We start from the raw sequence: 22,708 nt of genomic DNA on the forward strand, positions 1-22,708 counted from the left end.
ACTAGTTTTTGTTTTGCGTAATGCTTCATAAAATTGTAGGCTGCCTGCAAGCTGACCGTATGTTTAAAGAATTGCTACTGCATGTCACATTTTAAGTGTAAACACTTGGAGTAATTCATTGGTAATGCACATTCTTATTCTAAATTACACAGCAGTATAGTTTATGGCTATAATTTTCCATCTTTTAGATGTTGAACCGATCATCTTTGTTAACTGGTTTTACCTGCTGTATCTAATGGAGATCTCTGGTGGCTTTGCAGCATTTTCCAAAGCCGTATTACGATGATGGGAGCATGCTGCTGTTATACAGCTTTTCCAGTCTGCTTTTCTAATTTTGCTTAATAGTTTGGCTCAGTTCACATTTTTTTGCTCCTCTTGCCACTTGTTTTTGTTGAAGGTATTGGTACAAACACTACTGATTATTTTTTTTACTACGTTATTTTCCTTTCTCTTCACATATAAAAGCCTAGCTGGCTTGGGTCCATCTTGTTGAGTGATTGTCTTAATTCCCTATGGTACTGCCAGAGAAAGAAGCAATGAGATTTGATTCTCCTAAGATATTTAAAGTACTGGCAGGTATTGATTGATATTCCTAGTAGCATTTCCCTTTTTCTTCTGACTTCAGCTGGAAGAACAAGCTGAATTGGAATTTGTTTTGATATTTTGGAAAAGAGTACTTAATTTTAATTGACTTCAGATAAATGTCTAATTCATTGTGTGCACACATGCATATTGCTCTAATTGTTTTAGGTTTACAGTTCTAGTTTTCATATCTGAGTATGATTATATGTCACATTTCCAAGGCAGTATTAAATCTCCAAAACTATATAGTAACAGTTCCTTAATTAGCAACATAAGCTGTTTGAATACATCTCTTAAGTGGTTTTAGTGAAAGAGTAGCAAATGGTAATTTTTGAGATATGTCAGTTGATTGAGGAGAGTGGTTTGAAATGTAACAAATTCTACATGTAATGTTTGCCCTTTTTCTCTAAATAAATTGATATCGACTCTTACTGTTTGAATACTGCTATTTGTCTTACTGTGTTTGCAGATATGGATTATACAGTTCACCTTTTGATCCAGTTCTCTTTGATTTGGAAATAAGTGGCTCCTCTTGTAGAAATGTATACAACAGCAGCATTGGCGTTCAATCCGATGAAATTGATTTGTCTGATGTTCTGTCAGGTACATATGTTTAACAGTAATCTTTTACAGAAAAGTTGGTAATTCTGTTTACTGTGCTGATTTTTTTTAGATAAGTTGGGATTTTATACTTTCCGTATGTTTTGTAGTTGTACGCAATGAAGTTCAAGAGATTCTCTTGTTTCATGAGATCTCCTACAATTCCTGCGGGCCGTAAGGAAAGGTGAAAGTCTCTTTTCTGCTCATGTAAAGGAGCAAAGAGAAAGATAGATATTAAGCAGAGAGGCTGACACCATTCACTGTGTCAGAGTAATCAAGGAAGTAATTTGTCACTTCAGTTTAGCGGCTTGTCTGAGTTATCTGTCTATTATTCATCCAGACTTGCAGTGGTCTCCAATGCAGAGAAACATAAATGGATTGTTCAAAACTCAGGAAGCAGCCAGATGATTCCCTTTAATTAAATATTACAGATCTCATGAAATTTTGTTGTTGTTGTTTCAAAGACACTAAAAAATGCCTTAAATATTCTTAATATTCTTGTTTCTATATCTCAGGTCATTTTGTAAGGGGAAATGTTTAGGCCTTGGAATGTCCTGAGAAGAATATACTTACCTCTCTGGAAATTGTTTTCATAGCAAACATATTTCATCAATTATAGTGACTATTTTCCTTTTCTTGGTTGCTTTTGTAGGCCATCTTTCCAATGCTCCCTCAATACTACACCATATAATGTTTAATATTTTGAATAAAAGCCTTGATTTTTATACAAATTTAGTGTATGATCTTTATCAGTCTGCTATTTTCCTGTCTTTCTTTCCAGGTACATCAATGTATTTTTGAAGCTTTCTGATATGATAGAAATAATAAAACATCTGCATATGATTTTTCTGGAATTGAGGAAGTTAAATTTTGCATTATGCTTTTGCACATGATATTTTTGCACTTGATATTTTCACTTAAGATGCTGTGTTCAAATTTGGCAGCATTATCCATTTTTAAATATGCTCGCATCTGTACATATTGCAGATGTGATAGAGCTGTGGTGTTTGTTCCATAACATGAAGCAATAAAATAGTAAAATCATTAAATTCAGCTGTTCCGTTCAACTCTTTGGAACTTACAGTGTTGTCGTCAAGAGATGATTAGATGATGGAGCAAGTAATTAATTCTCTTTCAGGAAATGGGAAAATAAGTAGCTGTGCAGCTGCTGAAGGAAGTTTTACCTCCCTTACTGGGCTTTTGGAAGTTGAACCTCTGCACTTTACATGTGTTTCAACAAGTGATGGAACTAGAATAGAAAGGGACGATGCAAGTACGTTTACTGGTATATACAATTTTTCATTTTTTCTACTTAGCATAATTCTACAATATGAGATCTTAAATTCGACTTAGTGAGCAGCTGTTTCACAAATTGTTTGTCTGTGGTTTGTAAGTGTTTTTTTTTTTTTTTAAATGATTACATCAGTTTATTCATAGACTTTAGCAAACTAGATTTCAAATTTTGTGTATATGAGTGTAACATAAAATTTGCATGTGTGCCTTGCAGCTTAATGTGGCAAACGCATTGAAGGCTGTAGGAGGATCTTCTATAATGTAAATGTTGCATGTACACTGTGCACAGTCTATAACCATATCCTTTGCAATTCAACATCATGTTACTTTGTAAGAAGTCAATAAAGAAAACTTTGTTCTTACATTGCTCTTAGTAATTACTAAGGAGCTCAAGATGTTTATTATCATTTCTGTTCTACATACATGACTTTGTTTTTGTTTGTTTGTTTTTTCTTTGTTCCATGCCAGTGAGTACTTTTGGGGTTACCCCAGCAGTTGGTGGTCTCTCATCTGGAACGGTTGGGGAAGCCTCGACAGCACTGAGTTCAGCAGCCCAGGTAGCTTTGCAGTCTCTCTCTCATGCAATGGCCTCAGCCGAGCAACAGCTCCAGGTGCTGCAAGAGAAACAGCAGCAGCTTTTGAAGCTTCAGCAACAGGTTGGAGGCTATTTGGCTATTTTTTAATGCTGTCTCTAAACTTCAGAAGCTGAGGAAAATAATTGCAGAGTTAGTCACTTTTCCTTTTTTATTTTTATTTTTATTTTTATTTTTTCCTTCTTTTTTCCATAGTACATTTGAGGAAGGAACAGCTCGGGACCGAAGATTCCCTCTCATTAAGCAGAATACTGAGTTTCTTCCTGTTGTTTTGGTCTTCAGACGTGTTTTTTGTTTATTTTGAGAGTGGGGAATTTATTAACAAAACTGAGTCTTAATACCTAGGAACATCAATCTATGAAATTAAGAAAGCCCACTGAAATGAAAAACACTGCTGCAGATGTGGGGAAGTACCAGTGATAAAGCCATTATCAGAATGCAGTTTGTGTTGACACTGTTGACTCTGCATTGTTGTTCAGTTCTAGGTTTTTTCAATTATTTCTTTTGATTACTCAAATTAACTACTCATTTGCTCATGTTCCTCAGCAAGGGAAGTCAAACTGAGTACAGTTTCATTTTTCATCTTATAGTAGATAGCTCTCATGCTTATGTGGAAGTTGTGAATTTCTTAAATCTGGCTAATAATTAAAGCTGAGCTGCTTGTTCAGTACTATGCCTGTGTTCACAAGCAGTAATCTCCTACATATGTTATTTTAATTTTCCCCACAGAAAGCTAAGCTGGAAGCAAAATTACATCAGACAACAGCAGCAGCAGCAGCAGCAGCATCAGCAGTTGGTCCTGTTCACAACTCTGTGCCTTCTAATCCAGTAGCAGCCCCAGGGTTCTTCATTCATCCTTCAGATGTAATTCCACCCACACCAAAAACAACTCCTCTGTTCATGACTCCTCCTTTGACTCCACCCAATGAGGCAGTTTCTGCTGTTATCAGTGCAGAGCTTGCTCAGCTTTTCCCTGGCTCAGTCATTGATCCCCCAACAGTTAACCTTGCTGCACATAACAAAAATGCAAGCAAATCTAGAACGGTAATTATTTTTGTTTTCTTTTTGCAGAAATGAAATGATGTTAGTCATATCAGGATCTAATTTGTACTTGAGTGCAAGTAGGCACCTGTTGATTTGAATGAGATGTGAAAACTATCACTGAGTTTAGACTGTATGATGAAAAAGACTTTATGAACTCAAATTACAGTTACATACCTCGAATTATTTTTTTAATTTGGAGCTAGTTTAACAGTATAATGAGTTATTAGTAGTTAGAACCTTGTAGTTAATACATTTTGGTGCTGCATGCTCAAATATAAATGGAGGGCAGGTATTTGGATGTCTTTAAATTGTAAAAGGTTTTCTTAGAGTTTCTCATAAAGTGTAGATTATTGCAAATGCGCACACTAATGATTTAGTTATAATTTTGTTTTCCCCTTCTTCAGAATCCACTTGGATCTGGTCTTGCTCTTGCAATATCTCATGCTTCACATTTTCTTCAACCTCCACCTCATCAGTCAATTATTATAGAGCGAATGCACTCAGGTAAAACCAAAGTTTTAATAATGATGTTCTAATAAGTGTTTTCTAACAGGTTAAATATTTTCTAAGGTCTTCAATCATTTACTTATGTTTTTCTAAAGGAAAGAAATTTGAATTTGCTTTTCCATTTTTTCTGGAAGTTTAAGCCCCAACATTCAGTGATGTTTACCAAGTCGAAAAATCTTTGGGAGATGCACAGAGGGAATAATGTATATTGGGTCTTCATACTGAGCATCACTTATGAAGTAATGCATATATTAGCGTATATTAAGCATATATTAAGTTGAACCCCCAATTTTCTTTTAATGAGTACAAGCTAGGTTGAGAGATTTTGAGTCTGTGCTGTTATGTTGAACCTCAAATATACACCTTTTTGAACAATATAGAAACAAGATTTGTTGTTTGAGGAGTAACATCTCTTCACTGATTAGCGTGCACTGGTATTCTATCTAGGCAATCCTGTGCTTTTCCCATAGGAGCAAGAAGATTTGTGACCTTAGATTTTGGAAGGCCTATATTGCTGACAGATGTATTGATACCCACTTGTGGAGATTTGGCTTCTTTGTCAATTGACATCTGGACCTTAGGAGAAGAGGTAGATGGAAGGCGATTGGTAGTGGCTACTGATATTAGCACACACTCACTGATTTTACATGACTTGTTGCCGCCACCAGTTTGCAGATTTATGAAGGTAAGAGGAGATGTACTGCACACTGTCTCTTTTAAACTCTTGACTGTCATTAGTATGTGGATTTCCCTTAAATCTTCTTCAGATCTAACTTCAGTTGACTGTATGCTGTTTTATGAACTCTTCACTTTGGATTTATTTAGCCTATTTTTATACAATTATACTACAATACTGTTGTATTCTCTTTCAGATCACTGTTATTGGCCGATATGGTAGTACAAATGCCAGAGCAAAAATTCCGTTAGGATTTTATTATGGCCATACGTATATCTTGCCCTTTGAAAATGAGCTGAAATTAATGCATGATCCCCTCAGAGGAGAAGGTGAAGCTGCAAATCAACCAGAAATTGACCAACATTTAGCAATGATGGTTGCGTTGCAAGAGGATATACAATGCAGGTTAGAAAAAAATATGTTCATTTACTAGTTCCTTCAACTTCAAACACTGGGATAATCCTACTGTGTCCTTTTTCTTCCTGTGATTTTCTTCAGATAAAAGAAAACTCTACCTTTGCTTTAGTGTTGTTACAGCAAGTATGTCTATAGTATTAACATAGAGTGTACTGTATTTATTTTTTTTTAATATCTGTTGTAAGAGTGCATTCAGAATGGACCAGAAGTCTCCTTTTGGCAAGGCGATTGTCAGATGTATTGCTCCTTATTAACGTCTATTGAATTGTGCTGGAATGTTTCCTTCTAGGTACAATTTGGCCTGTCATCGGCTAGAAATCCTTCTGCAGAGTATTGATCTACCACCACTCAATAGTGCTAACAACGCCCAGTACTTTTTACGAAAGCCAGACAAGGCAGTAGAAGAAGATAGCAAAGTATTTTCAGCTTACCAGGACTGCATTCAACTACAGCTTCAACTCAATCTGGCTCACCATGCCGTTCAGAGGCTCAAAGTGGCTTTAGGTGCAAGCAGGAAAACACTGAAGGAACAATCGGATCCAAAAGAGTTGATTCAGATGTCATCAACAGAACAATTGCGCACTATCATTAGATATTTGCTGGATACTTTGCTCAGTTTGCTTCATTCTTCCAATGGTTAGTACTTGGTTTTGTCATGTTTGTGGAAACAGTTTGCAAGTTTTTCTTTTTCTTGATCTGTATATTCATAGAATCATAGAATGGCCTGGGTTGAAGAGGACCACAGTGATCATCTAGTTTCAGCTCCCCTGCTTGAAATTATATTCTGATAGTTTTATTATGGGTTTAGTATTGAGAAACATACAGCATACAGCTTGACCAATTGCACCAAGCTGACCTAACCACTTCCTGCTTCCAAAAAAGATGCAAGGGGATATATCGAGGTCCTTCCCCCTTTTCCCTGATCCTGGTTGCATTTTCCTTCATTCAGATACCCCTCTGCACCTCCTAGGGGCTGGTTCAATTTGTTTAAGTAACAGAAGACTGCCCAGGCTGAGATAAAAACATAAAAGCAGTATCTATACTTAGTAACTGATTTTTAGTACCCAGTAAGGATTTTTATTTCCTAAGCTTAACACTGAAAGAGTTATTGGAGAATCAAAATGAAAACAAAAAAATCCCAAACAAACCCAACAACAACAAAAAGCCACAAGTGTGGAACTTTGTTTTCTTAATAGACAGGCTTGTCTGTCTTGCAGTTCTCTGTGCTGGTTTGTTCTTAATCATAATAAGAGTTAGATTTTGCTTCATGATTTGGTGTTCTCTACATGGCCTGGTCTTTAGGGTTTTCCTGCAAATTACCATTTCCCTAGATACTCCCCTCTCTTTCTGCTCTCCCACGTCAATTAGACTCCTCATCATTAATTTAGAAACTTCTTAGGAACTTTTTCTTCCCATCATCAAGCCATCTTGGTTGTAATAGTATCATATGCTGCCCTTAAACACAGTTGCTTATTCTCTTTTCTTAAAAGGACATTCTGTTCCTGTGGTTCTACAAAGTACTTTTCATGCTCAAGCTTGTGAAGAATTGTTTAAACACCTGTGTATCAGTGGGACTCCAAAAATCCGATTGCATACTGGTCTTCTGCTTGTTCAGCTGTGTGGAGGAGAAAGGTGGTGGGGTCAGTTTCTCTCAAATGTACTGCAGGAATTATACAATTCAGAGCAACTTCTTATATTCCCACAAGACAGGTAAGGTCTAAGTCTATATTAATGTATGATCTGTGGATCACATCTAAGTAATTCCACGGTTCGTAATTAAACATATCACTTGGCAGAGATGCAACCAAATAATGCATATCTGTCTGTCCCACTGGTACAAAAAATAGTTCTAAAAGCACTGCAAATGATGCATGTCGATCTGTAGAGTTTTTTTTTGCATATGTCTCATACTTATACCACAATAAGCTGCTGTTGTTCCTTACTTAGAAGTGATTAGGAAGGTATTTCTGTCAGTGTTCTTTACATATCTGGATTGATTTCCAGTGTTCTAAATTGCCTTTTGCTTTATCAGGCTTTAATACACCTTCATCACAGGACTGCTCTTCTAATGCATTTGGCATTATGAATGAGACTGGAAAGCACAGTTTGCATTTAACGCAGCAATCTTCTCTAAAATAAGAGCAATCAAGTGTAAAGCTGAATAACAAATGTTAAATGTGTTAGTTCTCATGTTATTTTAATCTAACTTATTTGCTCTTCTGTGGCTTTCTGCCTTCTTTAGTCATTTAGATTATCATACTTCTTATAAATGGAATAATACAAGGGTATAACAATACGTGGATTTAATTATCTGTTCCTACTATTCAGTATATCGTATGGGATAAGAAATTAAACAGATAAAGTCTTCTTTCAGAAGATGTACAGAGTGGGATGCTCTGTATGTAACTGCTGACCTCCTGAGGGTGAAAGAGAAAATGTGTAATCTAAAATACTGCATTATCCTTTTTGACAGCAGATCTTGAAATCTAGTCCACTTGCTGGGCCAGTGTTGCTTTCTCTGGCAATCTGCTTGTATTTCAGTTGAAAGCTTAGGGGACTGGTGATCTAGAAGGGGTGTTTCACAATATTACAGAATTTGAAAAGGAAATAAAGTCTCAAATATTTAATTTTATTTTTAGGGTCTTCATGTTACTTTCTTGCATTGGACAAAGATCGCTTAGCAACAGTGGTGTTTTAGAAAGTTTACTTAATCTCCTGGATAACCTTCTGTCACCACTGCAACCTCATTTACCTGTGCACAGAAGAACTGAAGGTAGCCCTCTAATTTGGGAAACTATATTTTCATATTCACTGTATGCTAGAAAATTGAAAGATTAGCTCATAGTTATTGGTGTATTAAAAGAAGTTGCTTTTGTTTATTATATTTCTGAAACACAAATGTCTTTTAAAATGTGCTAAAAATTCTTGTTCTTTAGGTTCTAAGAGGTGTTTTTCCCCAGTAAACTTGAACAAAATCTATTTTCAGCTAAGAAGCCCTTTAAAATTTTAGCTAAAAGTGGAAGGAATACCCAAGGTGTACATAGCTCTAATTACTCCAGTGAATTACTTTGGATTTTAGCCTTTTGGAAAGAGGTGTGTGGTTTTGCTCATAAGATCCTTTTTAAGTTTCAACTGTTAAAAGTGGCCACATGGCCACGAAGACAACTTTGCTAGATGTGTCCTTTTAGTTTCTGGAAGCTGCATTGGGGTTTTTGTTTTGTAACCACAAGGATTTTACATTTTCTTGACCCTAAAAATTACTGAAATTTTATTCTCTAAAATTGATTTTTGAGTATTTTCTTTACTACTCTAAGCCTGAAGAAAATGCTTGGTTTTAAAGACACCAAAGTCTAGGCTACTTCATAGATTTTGTACATGTAGCAGAGCATTGCAGATGATTTGCTGCTTAAAATTCTTGACCTTGTAAAGTTGGTAAACACCAGCTGAGACTCTTTTTCCTTGTCTCCTGTCATAAACAAGCCTCAAGCTGGTGTCAGGCTGTCCTATTTATTGCTTCTTCTTGGTCTGCCATGTACTTTCTCTATTTTGGCCATATCCTGCTGTAGTCTCTAACTAGTCTGAGGGAAACCCAACCTTACATCTCCTCTACCTCTGTTTGCACTCTCCCCACAGCTGCCAATTCCTTTCATAGCTCTTGCCTTACTAGTTGTCCTCACGGAGGACTTTAGGAAGCAGAAGTAACTGATACTTCAGAGCTTTATTTGCTGGTCTTCCAGCTTACTTCCTCCTGGACAGTACAGGTAAGTAATAGGGCACTATTATGTGTGATGGAAGCCTCAGGTATGGAAGAAGAAATTGCTGTTTGAGAACTATCACGCATAACTAAGAGTGAAAGGGGTAAAAACTTAGTGGGGAAAGAGTCAGAAAACAACAGAAAATTGAAAGCAAGATGTGAACATTGTGGATTTGTGAAATTTCAGGCAGACGAGGAAAGCGAATAAACGAAAGACACTTGGAGGGAGGGAGAAAAGCTGAAAATTCTGATTTTTTTTTTTTAAAGAGACAGAAGATAAAGAAATATGTTCATACAAACAGAAATGTGAAAAATCATATACTTCACTCTCCAGCAGGTTCCTTTCTTTTTGTTTTGCAAATCAAAGCAGTCACCAATGCTACTCATTTCTATCCTTGCAGTTTAGTCTACAGTTCCTGCAGAGGTGATGGAGAGGACTCCTGTTCCTCTGCCTATTTGAAGAGGGCTGATTTCAGCCAGCATGGGAGAGGAGACTAGGGTGAATATTCAGGGCCTCCACCCGATTGCTTTGGCTACCAGCAACAAGATGTGATTTTGGGCGTGGTGTTTTTAAGACTTAGTGTTCTTGTTTGAGCTGAAATGAACAATGGTTTCAGTTGACTACAGCTTAATTCAGGATTAGTGCTTGAAAAGTGTAGCATGGCTAAATACAGCTCAACATTGTGCACAGATATGAAAATGTGGATGTAACCTCTAGTATTGCTAAGTTTGTGCTATTTATATTATATAAGAGTGCAGTTTTGCATAATGACAGTGATGCAGTGGTCATTAATTGCAAGGTTCCTGATTTTTATTGTGTACTTAGGAGTCCATTTTAGAACTGTTCATTTAGATTCATTTACTTATACAAAGATTTTCTTGCGTGGTTTGTAAGATACATTTTATCTCTGCCTGTATTGCATTTAGAGTGAGACTGAAATAGGTGATAGCAAGCCATCAGTGTCACCAGCATGGTTCATCTAGTCTGAATTCAGTCTTGGCTTTTCTGATCATGTTTTGAATGGCTATGTGAAAATATATTTTAAAGGAGTGAAAATGAAGCTGTGCGAATGCACAGTTATGATGGCCTTGTAAGAGCCCTTGGTGACAGAGGAATTTCACACTTTGGCATTAGACATCTGACTTATGTGCTTTAATGCAAGCAGCTGTCACTCTGTGTTTGGTATTTAGAAACTTCAGCATAGAATTTATTTATTTTTTTTTAATCCCGCTTAATTTTTACCGTAAACAGTAGAGATGAAGCTTTTTCACTTCTGACTTTATCAGCTTAAGAGAAATGGGATGTTTGCTTTTGTGCCTGACTTCTACACCAAATATTTGATTTCTTCTCATGTTTATAAGTGCTTAGGTTATTGCCACTGGGGGGGAAAAAAAGGAAAAAGAGAAACAAAAGACATACTTGTAAACTAGTGAAATGTGTGCCATATAGTTCCTATTACAATTTTTTTATTATTATTATCTTGTTATGGTTTCCAAGCTATTAAGGCACTCAAATCTTTCTTTTTAAGGAGTGTTAGATATTCCCATGATCAGTTGGGTTGTAATGCTGGTATCCAGACTACTGGATTATGTAGCTACTGTTGAAGATGAAGCAGCCACAGCCAAGAAACCTCTGAATGGAAAAGAGAGGGAACGTTTTCTGACAGGTGTGCAATACTAATTTAATTACATAACAAAGCTTGTTTCTTTCTGTGGGTATTTGTTTTGGAGCTGCTCATATACTTAAAATACATCTTTGATTCATTTGAAAAATGAGATTTTTGAATGAATTGTTGATCGCTTTATTTGTACTGTTGTCTGCTTCTTTGCTTCCTTTTTTTTTATTTTATTTTTAGAAATGAGATTTTTTTTGTAAGTGGTAATTGTAACCTTGATTTTATTTTGTAAAATGTCTGTATATTATTCTGCAACTCCTAGACTGGTCAATTGAGAGTCTGCCATGTTGAGACAAAATGCTTGCATTGTGAAAAAATACAGTAGTGTGGCTTCATGCCTGTTTTGTTATTTGTTGTAGTATATGTACTTGGTACATTTAAATTCATTTTTTAGTACTACTTTATTTTTAAGTATAAAAATAGCTGTTTTCTTTGAACAGCTTTTCTGAAAATGAAAAATGGAAAGCTTTTTTTTTTTTTTAACCACTGCTCTTCAGTTATTTCTATTTAGCTAGAACAATCATTCTTACCTCCTTATATTTTAAAAATAATAAGAACGAGCATTTGAAAATTGTGCAGAAATATTACCATCAGCCTTTCACAAAAAGAATTGCATTTTGCTCATTTATTTAATATTTCGAGTTGCTAACCCTTGCCGTATAGATGTTTTTCTTTGGAGTTAAATGAAGCTTAATGTGACTAATGTCTTTTTTTCTCTGTTTCCATTAGGAAACCAATGGAGTTTTATAAATAATAGCCTTCATACCCAGAGTTTGAGCAGATCTGCTAAAGGCAACAGTAGCCTAGATAGACTGTATTCACGAAAGATCAGAAAACAGCTTGTTCATCATAAACAGGTGACTTCTGACACGGTAGTGGCTATTTTCACAGAAGATACTGTATAACATATTTCATTTCTTGAGCAAACAGCTTTGGCCTTGGGACTCATTCAGCTGTGCTTTCGTGTAGTCTAATTCTGTAGCTGAAGGCTGCCTGTTTTCTTTGATGTTTGTCTCAAAGTGCGGGGCATGGCATCTGTTGGAAGAACAAATGTCGGAATGTACTGTTGGGCTCTTTTACCCACATAGGGTAATAAGTGAAATTTACAGAGAAATGTAAATCTGACTACATCAGGGAGCAAGCTCCTAAGCTGTTAAATAACAGTACGTCATTCTTAAGATATGAAATTTTCATTTCTAAATACAACCATGTGGTTTTTATTACTCTGAGCATGGTTGTCTTGAGCTTTAAAAAATACTGTTTTGTTGTTGTTAGTTTTTTTTCTTAAACTTTGTGTGGAGACTGGTGGCCCCTGAAGGTGTCTAAGTTATAGCTGTTAATACAACTGTATTTTAAAAATCTCAGGTTACAAGTTGAACTGAAGCTTGATATCATATGAAAATATGGATCCTTTTAACATCTTATTGCTTAAATTTTCATTTTTTTCCTATTAACATTTTCTTTTAGCAACTTAACTTATTAAAAGCAAAGCAGAAGGCTTTGGTGGAACAGATGGAAAAAGAGAAAATACAAAGCAACAAAGGATCATCATACAAACTTTTAGTAGAACAGGCAAAACTAAAGCAGGCTACTTCCAAGGTATGATGCTCTGAAATTGTAATTGACTTCTTGTTCTATGCATGAAAAGAGCTATTCCTGCAAAGTAGTGTTTGTCCAATGTTAAACAAACTCTAATGTTTTTCATCATGCCTGCTATCAAGGATTCTTTGATGCTAGTACAGCAGCCATCTGGAAATTTCTTACACTGGGAAAATTGGTTTACCCTTCCACATTTTGACTGGTAATCCTGTAGCTTTGGGAACACTAGTCATATCATTGAACGGTGGGTAACACAGACCGATAGAAATTTGAAATAACATTTTATATGCCTGCTTGTTACATACAGTACTCTTCTGAATGTGGTCCTGGTTGAGTAAGAAGAAAATAATCATGCATCTGAGCAGCTTCCCAGCATAAGAAATATAACTTCCTTAAAGTATCGTGTAACTTATGGCATATTACAACAAGCCCTAAATACGGAAAGTGATGGTAATTAACTTGATTATGAGATAAGACGCTAAAACTTAGAGATCTCTCAAGTTGGCATTGTGGACTTTTCTTGAAAGTACACATGAAAAAAAGAAAGCCTGTGTTACTAGCTACCAAAATCAAGCATCTCTTTATATTATTCCTGTTTAGTTCCAGTTGTACTGATGTAAATTATTAATGTTCATGTATGACTGAGAGTAGGATTGTGAAACAAGATTAATGGAATATTGGAATTTAGAGGCATTCTGAAGAAAAATCTTAAAACAATTTCCAGTAACTACAAAAAAAGCAACCTGTTAGTTTAAACACTAGCCTAAAAAATAAAGCCGTATGTTTTCACCAACTCTGCTTGTCATGAGCTGTTCTTTCCTGCACTATCCTCTGCTTTATTCCAACATATTATATTGGGAGGACTGTTACAGCAGGTCTGCTCAGCAGTGACCCCCTTGAGACATCTTTTAATGATTCACTGGCTGAAATATGCTGTGTAGCTATTTAAGTTTCACTTTATAGCAGCCATGTTGCATCCAAAAACGCATGTTGAACTAAAAAATTTATATTGAAATATCTTAACATCTTGTTATGGTATTATTGTACATTGGATAGCTGCATTTCGTGTGGTTTTTACTACTACACCTACTAATCACTTCCAGTTATGACAAGCTGTGTGTAACCTAAAATATTTATTGCATTTTGGAGAAGACTGAAACCTTCTGTTTTATTAATTAATTCTTTGGTCTGTTTCAGTATCTAAAAGATGTGAGATGTTAAGAGGCTTTTGCTTTACCTTATTTTAGACTCCTTTTGTAGATTATACAATGATTTGAGCTGCTAAATGAGTGCCTTTGGTGAATGGTAGAATTGTTAAAAGCACGTTTCCTCCACTGAATTGGTAGCACCTATATAGAAAAGTTTGTAGTTTAAAGCCCTGATCGAGTATTGGATTAATTTAGTTTGTAGTGTTTAATGGATGCTTCATAATCTGTAAGTATTATGAATGTTGGATGTCGTTGAGGATTCTTCCAATGTGATGAACTGAAAGTAAGCAGTCTTATTTTAGGGGTAAATTTCAATATTTCTGTCTGCAATTCACTTCATGCTAACAATAGTTTTATATGCAGGTGGTGGAAACGAGAAAGAAGCTTATGAAATACATACCCTTGATATGTTTTATTGCAAACATTAAGACTTAAATGGCACTTGTGCGGAACTGAATAACTTGGTTATTACTCTGTCACTTGAGACAATATGCTGCCAAAATAAATTTCTGCCAATAAAGCCTTAATTCCATTCCAGATTCTCATATATTCCTAGACTCCACTGTTATTGCTGCCTCAGATTTTTGGTTGGAAGAGATCCAGAGCTTAGTCTTAAAATATGTAACTGTTGTTTCAAATTTGATTTCTATAGCACTTCAAGGATTTAATACGTTTGCGTCGGACTGCAGAATGGCCTCGTTCTACTTTGGATACAGAAGTATCAACTACAAAGGAAACTCCAGAAATTGAGCCACTTCCCTTTACACTGGCACATGAACGTTGTATTTCTGTAGTACAGAAGCTGGCACTCTTCCTTTTGTCTATGGACTTTACTTGTCATGCAGATTTACTTCTGTTTGTTTGTAAGGTAAATAGCGTATGAAATTCTATAGTTGCAATGGATACCACGTAGGATTAATTTTCTATTATTTCTTTCTGATTGATTAATGATAAAAGTTAACTGTAACATTAGAATTTCTGGTAATTTGTGGTGAGGTAGGTTTTTTTTATCTGCCACCTTTTGTGAAACTGACATTATGATGCATCAAAATCACCTAGAAAGAGTAACTTCAAAAAATCTTGTTGTTTAAGTACATGTGCGAAGTTCTAACATTTAATATAGTAAAAATCCCTACTTTTTTGGTAACTGAAATCTAATGTTCATGGAAGTTAAAGCTATTACATATTTTCATGGTATTAAAAATGAGTAAGCAGGAAGAACTTGACTATTCTGCTATCATTATATTAAATAGTTAAAGGTCTTTTCCATTAGCCTGAATGCATGATTCTGAGTCACTACAGTTTGCTTCATTGATAGCTCTAGGAGTTTTTCTATGTAGTTTGGAGACTGTTTTTTTTAACCATTTTGCATAAAGGTGTCTGAAAGAATGTGCTTACAACTTTTGAGTTCAGCTGTAGGAATGTGTAATTTCTGAAGGATCCATTAAAATATTTATTGTAATGACTATTAAGCATATTAATTTTGGTTTTACTCTGAAGTGGATCTTTAAGAGAAATTTATTCTGTGTTACGTGTATTTCCTAATTGTTTCTTGATAGTTCGCAAGTATTTTTTGGACCTGTATAATCTGAGATTTGAGTTGACATGAGTTGTCATATCTTGCTAGTTGGAAGTGCTTGAGGGTTTTTTATTTGTTTGTTTTTTTGTTATGTTTTATTGGTTTGTTTTGTTTTTAACTTCCCAGAAAACAAATGCAATTTATCAGAACGGTGAAACTAGCAAAAATTCTTTTTTCACTTACTGGATTATTAATAGTAGCTGTGATGGAGTATCTCTCCAGACCAGAGGTCTTTCCAGTTCATGTATAGATTTCATCTTGTGGGCACAGAAAATCACCTTCAACGATTCAGAGAAACTTGTTCTGAAAGCTAGATTTCTTGTGCATGCTTCTTGAAAGAAGTAGCCATTGTTCCATCAGGACAGGAAGCGGGAACACTGTTGACTCGTATTGCTCTTCTTACAGTTGCATCACTGTTGTCTGTATTTCCACTAAGATTTTGGATTAGGGGTTTCAGAAAGCTGATTTGAGTTGTGCAAATGTATTTTTGAAGAGTAAACCAGAAAATTAAAGGAAAAAAATCAAAATCCCCATGCTAGTAATAGAGCATATGTAGGATTTTAGATGTTACATAATCTGAAAAACTGAGGCCAAATGGGAATGAAAAGTAAGACTGAGGCTGATTGTTGGAGGGTAAATTTATTGCTGAAGAAGCAAAAGAAACCTCCACAAAAAAAAAAAAAAAGCCCTTAAAAAACAAAAATTAATCCAATATCAGCATAATCATTGCTCTGGTTATTTTGTTTTGTGAGTGGAATTGAAGCTTCCTTTCTTCTAAACATTCTAGTGTTTGACATTCTAGTAACTGTTCACTCCTTAGCACTCCAAGTACTAGTCTTTAGAATTTTCTAGTTCTGCAGCTATGAATTTAAAGTGTTGCTTCCAGAAAAGGAACTACACTGAATGGAGTAGATACTGCACTCAGCTCTGCCATCATTGTTGAGTATTATTTCATGGAATCATACAGTAGTTTGGGTTGGAAGAGAGCTTTAAGGAGCAATCCCGCTTGTCACGTGCAGGGATACCACCCATTGGATCAGGTTGCACAGGGCCCCATCCACCTTGGGCTTGAACAGGGATGGGGCATCTTCCCGTTCTGGTGCCCCACCATCCTCATAGTGAAGAATTTCTACCTTCAATCTGATCTAAACGTTCCGTGTTTTAGTTTAAAACCATTTCCCATAGTATTTCTGATAACTCTCTTAGTTTACAAACTGCTGTATCTTTGACCATCACCGCTACCAAGAACTTGTAACTTTTTTTTCTTGGAACTTGTGTCAGTAATTAGATAAATGCTACTTAAAAGTAAAAACTTCTCTTAATCTGTAGTTATTTCAGACCACCAGGTAATTTTGCCTTGTTGATTACAACGTTCTGAATTTAATACCAACACAGTATTAAATTTAAACTCTATGACAAGGCAGTTGCTGCTTCATTTATATTTGGTGCATACTTCTTTTCTGGATATATTCCATCCAATAAATTTGGATTTTTTGTCTTTTTGAATAAAATGCTGTGGACTCTCCAAAGGTTGTGTGAATAGGATTTTGCTTTCTAAATACTATTTTATTGTGCTATATAGTGTGCTCTTCAAAGCTGTTGTCATGAAGATATGAGTATTTATAGTTGATCCATAATCTTAATATGGATAATCTTAAACATGATTGAGGAATGGAGGTAGTACTCCCATTCGGTTTTTCATTTTCCAAAATTACTCAGCCCTGGAGGGTTGAGCAAGGCATTTTTAAGGTGTTCAGAGATATTTTTGTAGCTTTACATTGCTATAAAAGCGCTTCTAATCACAATTTCCTAAGACTTTTTTTTTTTTTTTTTTCTTAGTGTTCTTGAACTGAACTGAAGGAGAATGAGGACCACAGTGTTTTCCTCTGAGCCAGAAATGATAGGCAGTTTCACTGATAGAGAGTGAAAATCTCTAGTAGTAAAGTGGACAAGTAAATTTCATGGTTGAATTGTGTTTCATTTTTGCGAAAGCTGATGCTTGAGTAGTCAATATTTAGGTGTACAAGAATAGTAAAAAAAAATTTAGTCTTAATTTTGATAACTTAATTCTTTTGAGAGGGAGGAGGAGGGGAGATTCATTGCAATTATATTTTTCTATCTTTTTTTAGGTTCTTGCTAGAATTGCAAATGCTACAAGACCAACAATTCATTTATGTGAGATTGTAAATGAAACTCAGTTGGAAAGATTGCTGCTCCTTCTTGTTGGAACTGACTTTAACAGAGGAGACATCTCTTGGGGAGGAGCATGGGCTCAGTATTCTCTGACTTGTATGCTGCAAGATATTCTAGCAGGTTTGTTTTATGTTCATAGTCTTTAGGCTTTAGCTTATGCTAAAAACTTGTTTTCTTGAAGCTTTTTGAGTTGTCATTTTAGAGTCTGCCAACTGTTGGGAAAAAAAGCAACTCATATGCTTCACAAGCAAATTGAGATTAGATTGCAATAAGTGCACTGAAATATTTCATATTAATTAATTAAATCCTGAGAATTCCTTCTGCACTAAAAAGTCAAGTGTATATATTTGATCCCAATTATTTGAAAAAAATCAGCACTCTTCCTTTTAGAAAAAGTGAGCACTTTAAGAATTTAGAGTTAGGTGGAAAAAAAACAGTTGGCTTAGAAACTGAGATGTTGAATTGTAACTGGAATGAAGTTTGAAATGAAGTTGTCTGCTTGATGCCACGTGTAGGAGAACTGCTGGCACCTATAGCGGCTGAAGCTATGGAAGAAGGTGCTTTGGGAGAAGATGCTGGCGCTTCAGCTGGGGATTCTGATGACTCTCTTCAGCCACCCACAGTTCAATTAGTGGAAACAATAGATGAGCCTTTGACACACGACATCACAGGTAAATCACTGAGATCTTCAGTATATATTGCCTGCTGAGAAATAATAAACAACCTGCTCTGTGATTAATCTGTCAAAAAATCTGTAAAGATTTTTTTATGATAGAATAAGTAGTTTCTGAAAATAAAGGAAAAATGTGTGTAATTCTTGATCTTAGTATGTCTGATTAATAAAAAATGATTATTTTTCTCATTATTTCAACAAAGCACGTTTTATATGTTTCCACTAAGAGCAGTGTGTATTAGAAGCCTTGGCATTACCTGTGAATTATATGATATTATCCTTGTTTCATAAACTGTACTTGGTAATATTAAAGTAGTTGTAAACATTCAAAGGTGCTCCACCCCTGTCGTCTTTGGAAAAAGATAAAGACATTGACCTTGAATTGCTGCAAGACCTGATGGAGGTTGATATTGATCCTTTGGATATTGATTTGGAAAAAGATCCTCTTGCAGCCAAAGTTTTCAAGGTATGATGCACCTGAGATTCCCTATACTTTTCAATGTTGACTTAAGCTTTGGGCCTCATTTGAATTAAACTGAATTAATTTTTGCCCCACTTGTTCAGACAGTACTGTGTTTTCTTATTTTTTCCTGTGTTTTTCTCATGTTCTTCACCTGATTACCTATCGTGTAGAGATTTTTTTCTTCAAATTTCCCTTCATCAAAATCTTCCAGTCATTGCTTAGTTTTTTTTGTCTCCTTCCTTCATCTCTTGTAATTGAACATGGCATTATCCTCCAGTCCAATTCACCCACAGATATCTTCCTGATTTTATATATATATATATATATAAATACATATAAATATATAGATAGATAGATAGATATAGATATAGATATCTTCCTATTGTCAAAAAAAACCTAGCAAGAAAAACTCTTCCTCGTTCCTTCAGATTTGTTCTGCTTTTTGTGTTTATGTAGGATTGCTAATTGAAGACCTTCCATTAAAAGCATCGTCTTACACAATTTCCCTTCTTGCAGTCTTTTATTAATGTTTTCTCTTTTTCTTGTCATCCATATGCTTTCTTAGTGCCTTTAATTATGACTTTTCAGTAGAGATTATTCAACTTTTTGTTTTGCAGAACCCAGTTCAAATAGCCCCTGAGCCTCACCAAGACCACAAGGGTTCTATAATAGTCTGTCATATTAGTAATATAGTATTATATCTTGATTAACGACTTCTCAAAATACCAGTGTTGCAACTCCACTACCAAGTTTGCAATATAATACGAGTGTATGAGTAAAATCTGATGATAAAATATTAAACTGGTTTCTTCAGTCTTAGAGACAATTAAATTACTGTATTTTTGCAATCACTAAGGAAAGAGTAGTTTGTATGGCAACAAAAAAATTGTGACAATTTTTTAAAGCTATCTTCTGGTTTTAATTTCTTGTAATTTCCATCTTTGTTGTTACTCATTACAAATTTATCTTTTTCTTGGACAGTCAAAAGAATTGCTGTTATTTTTTCCTTTTTCATTTGCTTTTTAAGCCTATAAGCAGCACGTGGTATGATTACTGGGGTGCTGATTATGGTACCTACAATTACAATCCTTACATTGGAGGTGTTGGAATTCCTGTTGCAAAACCACCAGTAGCTACAGAGAAAAACGGATCACAGACTGTGAGTGTGTCTGTTTCTCAAGGTAAGCAGTGAACCCTGGAGGTTATCTGTTTGGTGATACTGTATGCTACTTTTCAGTATATCGAGTTAGTGTTAGAAATATCTGCCTGCTTGAAATGGAAATAAATTTTCTGCATACCAAGCTTTTTCTGTGACTACTGAGAAAATGTGAGGTTTTTATTGAAAACTGTGTCTAACATGGCACAAAGTCGTATTTTCTGAAATTTTCAAAGACATCTTTATGGTCAGTTTGGAACGTTGGAAGCTCTTTCTTATGTAGATAATATTTTGCTTAGTTGTTCCTATTCCAAAGAGGAATGAGGTGGCATACTTGTTCATTTTGAAGTACTACTTCTAAGCAGGAGTGATTTTATAAATCTCTTCCCTGCCGTAATTCCTTTGGTTGCTGTTTGAGCAATTACTTTTACTACAGGCTTAAACATGCAGATTTTGTTGTATGTGATATTAAGGTGACTGTAAAAAGAAATGTGTGCATTTCATGAGAAATTTCTCTTGCTATTAATTATGTATTTTACATCCATGAGGATTTTGTGTTCAGTTCAGAGTATAAGTTTCTTCATTTTGCTGGCATCATATAGGAATATTCACTTTTACGTCAGATATACTGAGATTTGTTTCAAGTTTAGTGTGGACTGTATATCTAAATTGCTTGCACGGATAATTAATCATAGCTGACTGTAATTGTCTTGGATATAATTCAGTTTGACTCTCTTGCCTTGTGTAGCATTAGATGCACGTCTAGAAGTTGGACTTGAACAGCAGGCTGAATTGATGCTGAAAATGATGTCCACTCTGGAGGCTGATTCCATTCTACAAGCACTGACAAACACATCTCCTACATGTAATTATATATTGTCAAATTATTCTCTTCATGTAATGACCACTTGAACATTATACTGTTTTTTCTGCAGTCGCTTAGCAGCTTAGAGGAAGTTGAATTTTGCTTTAATGACATTGTTAGGCTGTGCTTTTGAGATTTCCTTTCTTCAAATTTTTAAATTTGTATACATAGATTTAAAACATTTTTTGAAGTTGCTCAAATAGGCAGTATTCCATTTACAGTACATAATAACACAATGGAAGAATTACTTTTGTTTTCTCATCTATAAGCATCTAAATATTGCTTCCTATTTTTGTGAGGCTTTATTATTACATTCACTGTGAAATGTAAGCTATTTGAAAGCTGCTTAGTAGTTGTTTCAACTATTCAGTGATAAAAGTGAAAATACTTAATAGTATTTTGAATTTGACTGTGCAATAAGCTTATGTTGTCAAAATACCCATGTTGCTGATTTAGTTTTATCAGGAAATTCCTAAAATACATCTTTAACAAGGGTGTGAATTTGGCTCACTTTCCAAATAGTTTTTGTGAAGATGACTTGTTACCTTCCGGTATGCCTTTCACAGTAGCATAGTTAATAGTCCAATAAAGGTGAGCACCACAGTGAAGTGATCTTGTAAATTATAACATAAGCATGTTTTCCTTAAATGTGAAATAAGAAGAAATAAGTTTGTAGTTGCCTTTACCAATTTTTCCAAAATAATCCACTGAGATGGGGATACTTCCTTGTTTTGTTTCATATAGTAACCCAGTCTCCTACTGGAACAGATGATTCATTGCTAAGGGGATTGCATGCTGCGAACCAAAATGCCCAGCTGATTGTACAGTTGTCATCTATACCTATGCTGAGCGCATGCTTCAACAAACTCTTCTCGATGCTACAAGTCCACCATGTTCAGGTATAGAATTGTGAACATTGAAATGTTTTAATAGTATTTCTCTCTAAGTCTGAAAGTTTTCTTCCTGTATTTGTATTGTTCAGGATGCAGCTAACCTGTTGGGTTATGTATTTCGTGCACACAGGTTGTCATGGACAACAGTACCAATAATGTAATAGATTAGCTGCTGAAAGCTTTTAACAAATAGGGAATTTTTTCTTAGAGTAGGAAAGTAGATAGGTATCTATTTTTTGTGTTTTAAAACAAGTTTGTTACCCAATTACTGTTATTATAATATTTGCCATCTGTGGAGGTTTTCAAGACCCATCTGGACAACCCTCTGAGCAGCCAAGTCTGTGTCTTAGCTGGCTCTTCAATAAAATAAGGTTGGAACGATCCTGTGATCCAAAATGTTAAAACGAGATGTATGCTTTTTGAAAAATCATTAGTTTAAAAATGCTTTTCTTAATATATAACACACAATAAATTCCTTTTTTATGTAAGTTCTTAGGTATCTGCCCTTTTGTTTTAATTGGATAGCTGACCATTCAAATATTCTATTCAAAATAGAGTTTGTTAGGTAAAGCACCTTGATGCTTCCTCAGAACATCAACTATTTAGTTTCTTCAGGGAGTCATTCAGAATATGTGTTTGTGTCTCTCTGATAGTAAAGGAGATTTTTCCATTAGTTAAATTGGCTTCTGTGAATTCTTTCTGAATTTTTTCAGTTGTACATTAAATATCTCTTGGCTAAATTTTGAAATTCTGAAAGTTTACATGCAAACCAGTGTTTCAGTAGAAAGATGATGATACTCTGATTTCTGAGCGATACGTACAGCTACTTTTCCAACAGTTTGAAGAAACATCTTAGGAGAAACTTAACTGTATTTTGAGGGGTCCCATTACAAAAAACAAAAAACAACAACAACAAAAAAGACAAACATAAAAAAGC

At 35.1% G+C, this 22,708-nt stretch overlaps 1 protein-coding gene across 6 annotated transcripts in view; it reads left to right on the forward strand.

Annotated features, from left to right (window-relative positions):
- BIRC6 (baculoviral IAP repeat containing 6) overlaps positions 1–22,708 on the forward strand; it is a 169,817-nt gene that overhangs the window by 49,006 nt on the left and 98,103 nt on the right. For 2 of the 6 annotated variants that reach the window (XM_042812417.1, XM_042812440.1), the window contains exons 22-41: positions 1,052–1,185; positions 2,321–2,467; positions 2,944–3,131; positions 3,798–4,112; positions 4,517–4,616; positions 5,090–5,304; positions 5,492–5,700; positions 6,002–6,348; positions 7,203–7,422; positions 8,352–8,485; positions 10,996–11,133; positions 11,872–12,014; positions 12,610–12,741; positions 14,602–14,817; positions 17,658–17,841; positions 18,237–18,392; positions 18,727–18,860; positions 19,885–20,038; positions 20,762–20,878; positions 21,623–21,777. In XM_042812417.1, coding sequence (XP_042668351.1) covers positions 1,052–1,185; positions 2,321–2,467; positions 2,944–3,131; positions 3,798–4,112; positions 4,517–4,616; positions 5,090–5,304; positions 5,492–5,700; positions 6,002–6,348; positions 7,203–7,422; positions 8,352–8,485; positions 10,996–11,133; positions 11,872–12,014; positions 12,610–12,741; positions 14,602–14,817; positions 17,658–17,841; positions 18,237–18,392; positions 18,727–18,860; positions 19,885–20,038; positions 20,762–20,878; positions 21,623–21,777 — 3,538 coding nt within the window. The remainder of the gene's footprint in view (positions 1–1,051; positions 1,186–2,320; positions 2,468–2,943; positions 3,132–3,797; positions 4,113–4,516; positions 4,617–5,089; positions 5,305–5,491; positions 5,701–6,001; positions 6,349–7,202; positions 7,423–8,351; positions 8,486–10,995; positions 11,134–11,871; positions 12,015–12,609; positions 12,742–14,601; positions 14,818–17,657; positions 17,842–18,236; positions 18,393–18,726; positions 18,861–19,884; positions 20,039–20,761; positions 20,879–21,622; positions 21,778–22,708) is intronic. The other 4 variants (XM_042812432.1, XM_042812448.1, XM_042812425.1 and 1 more) reach the window with 4 other exon arrangements.

This window comes from Centrocercus urophasianus, unplaced genomic scaffold, assembly GCF_019232065.1.
Source record: "Centrocercus urophasianus isolate 14NV4802_14NV808 unplaced genomic scaffold, USGS_Curo_1.0 seq_10, whole genome shotgun sequence".
Classification (NCBI taxonomy): domain Eukaryota; kingdom Metazoa; phylum Chordata; class Aves; order Galliformes; family Phasianidae; genus Centrocercus; species Centrocercus urophasianus.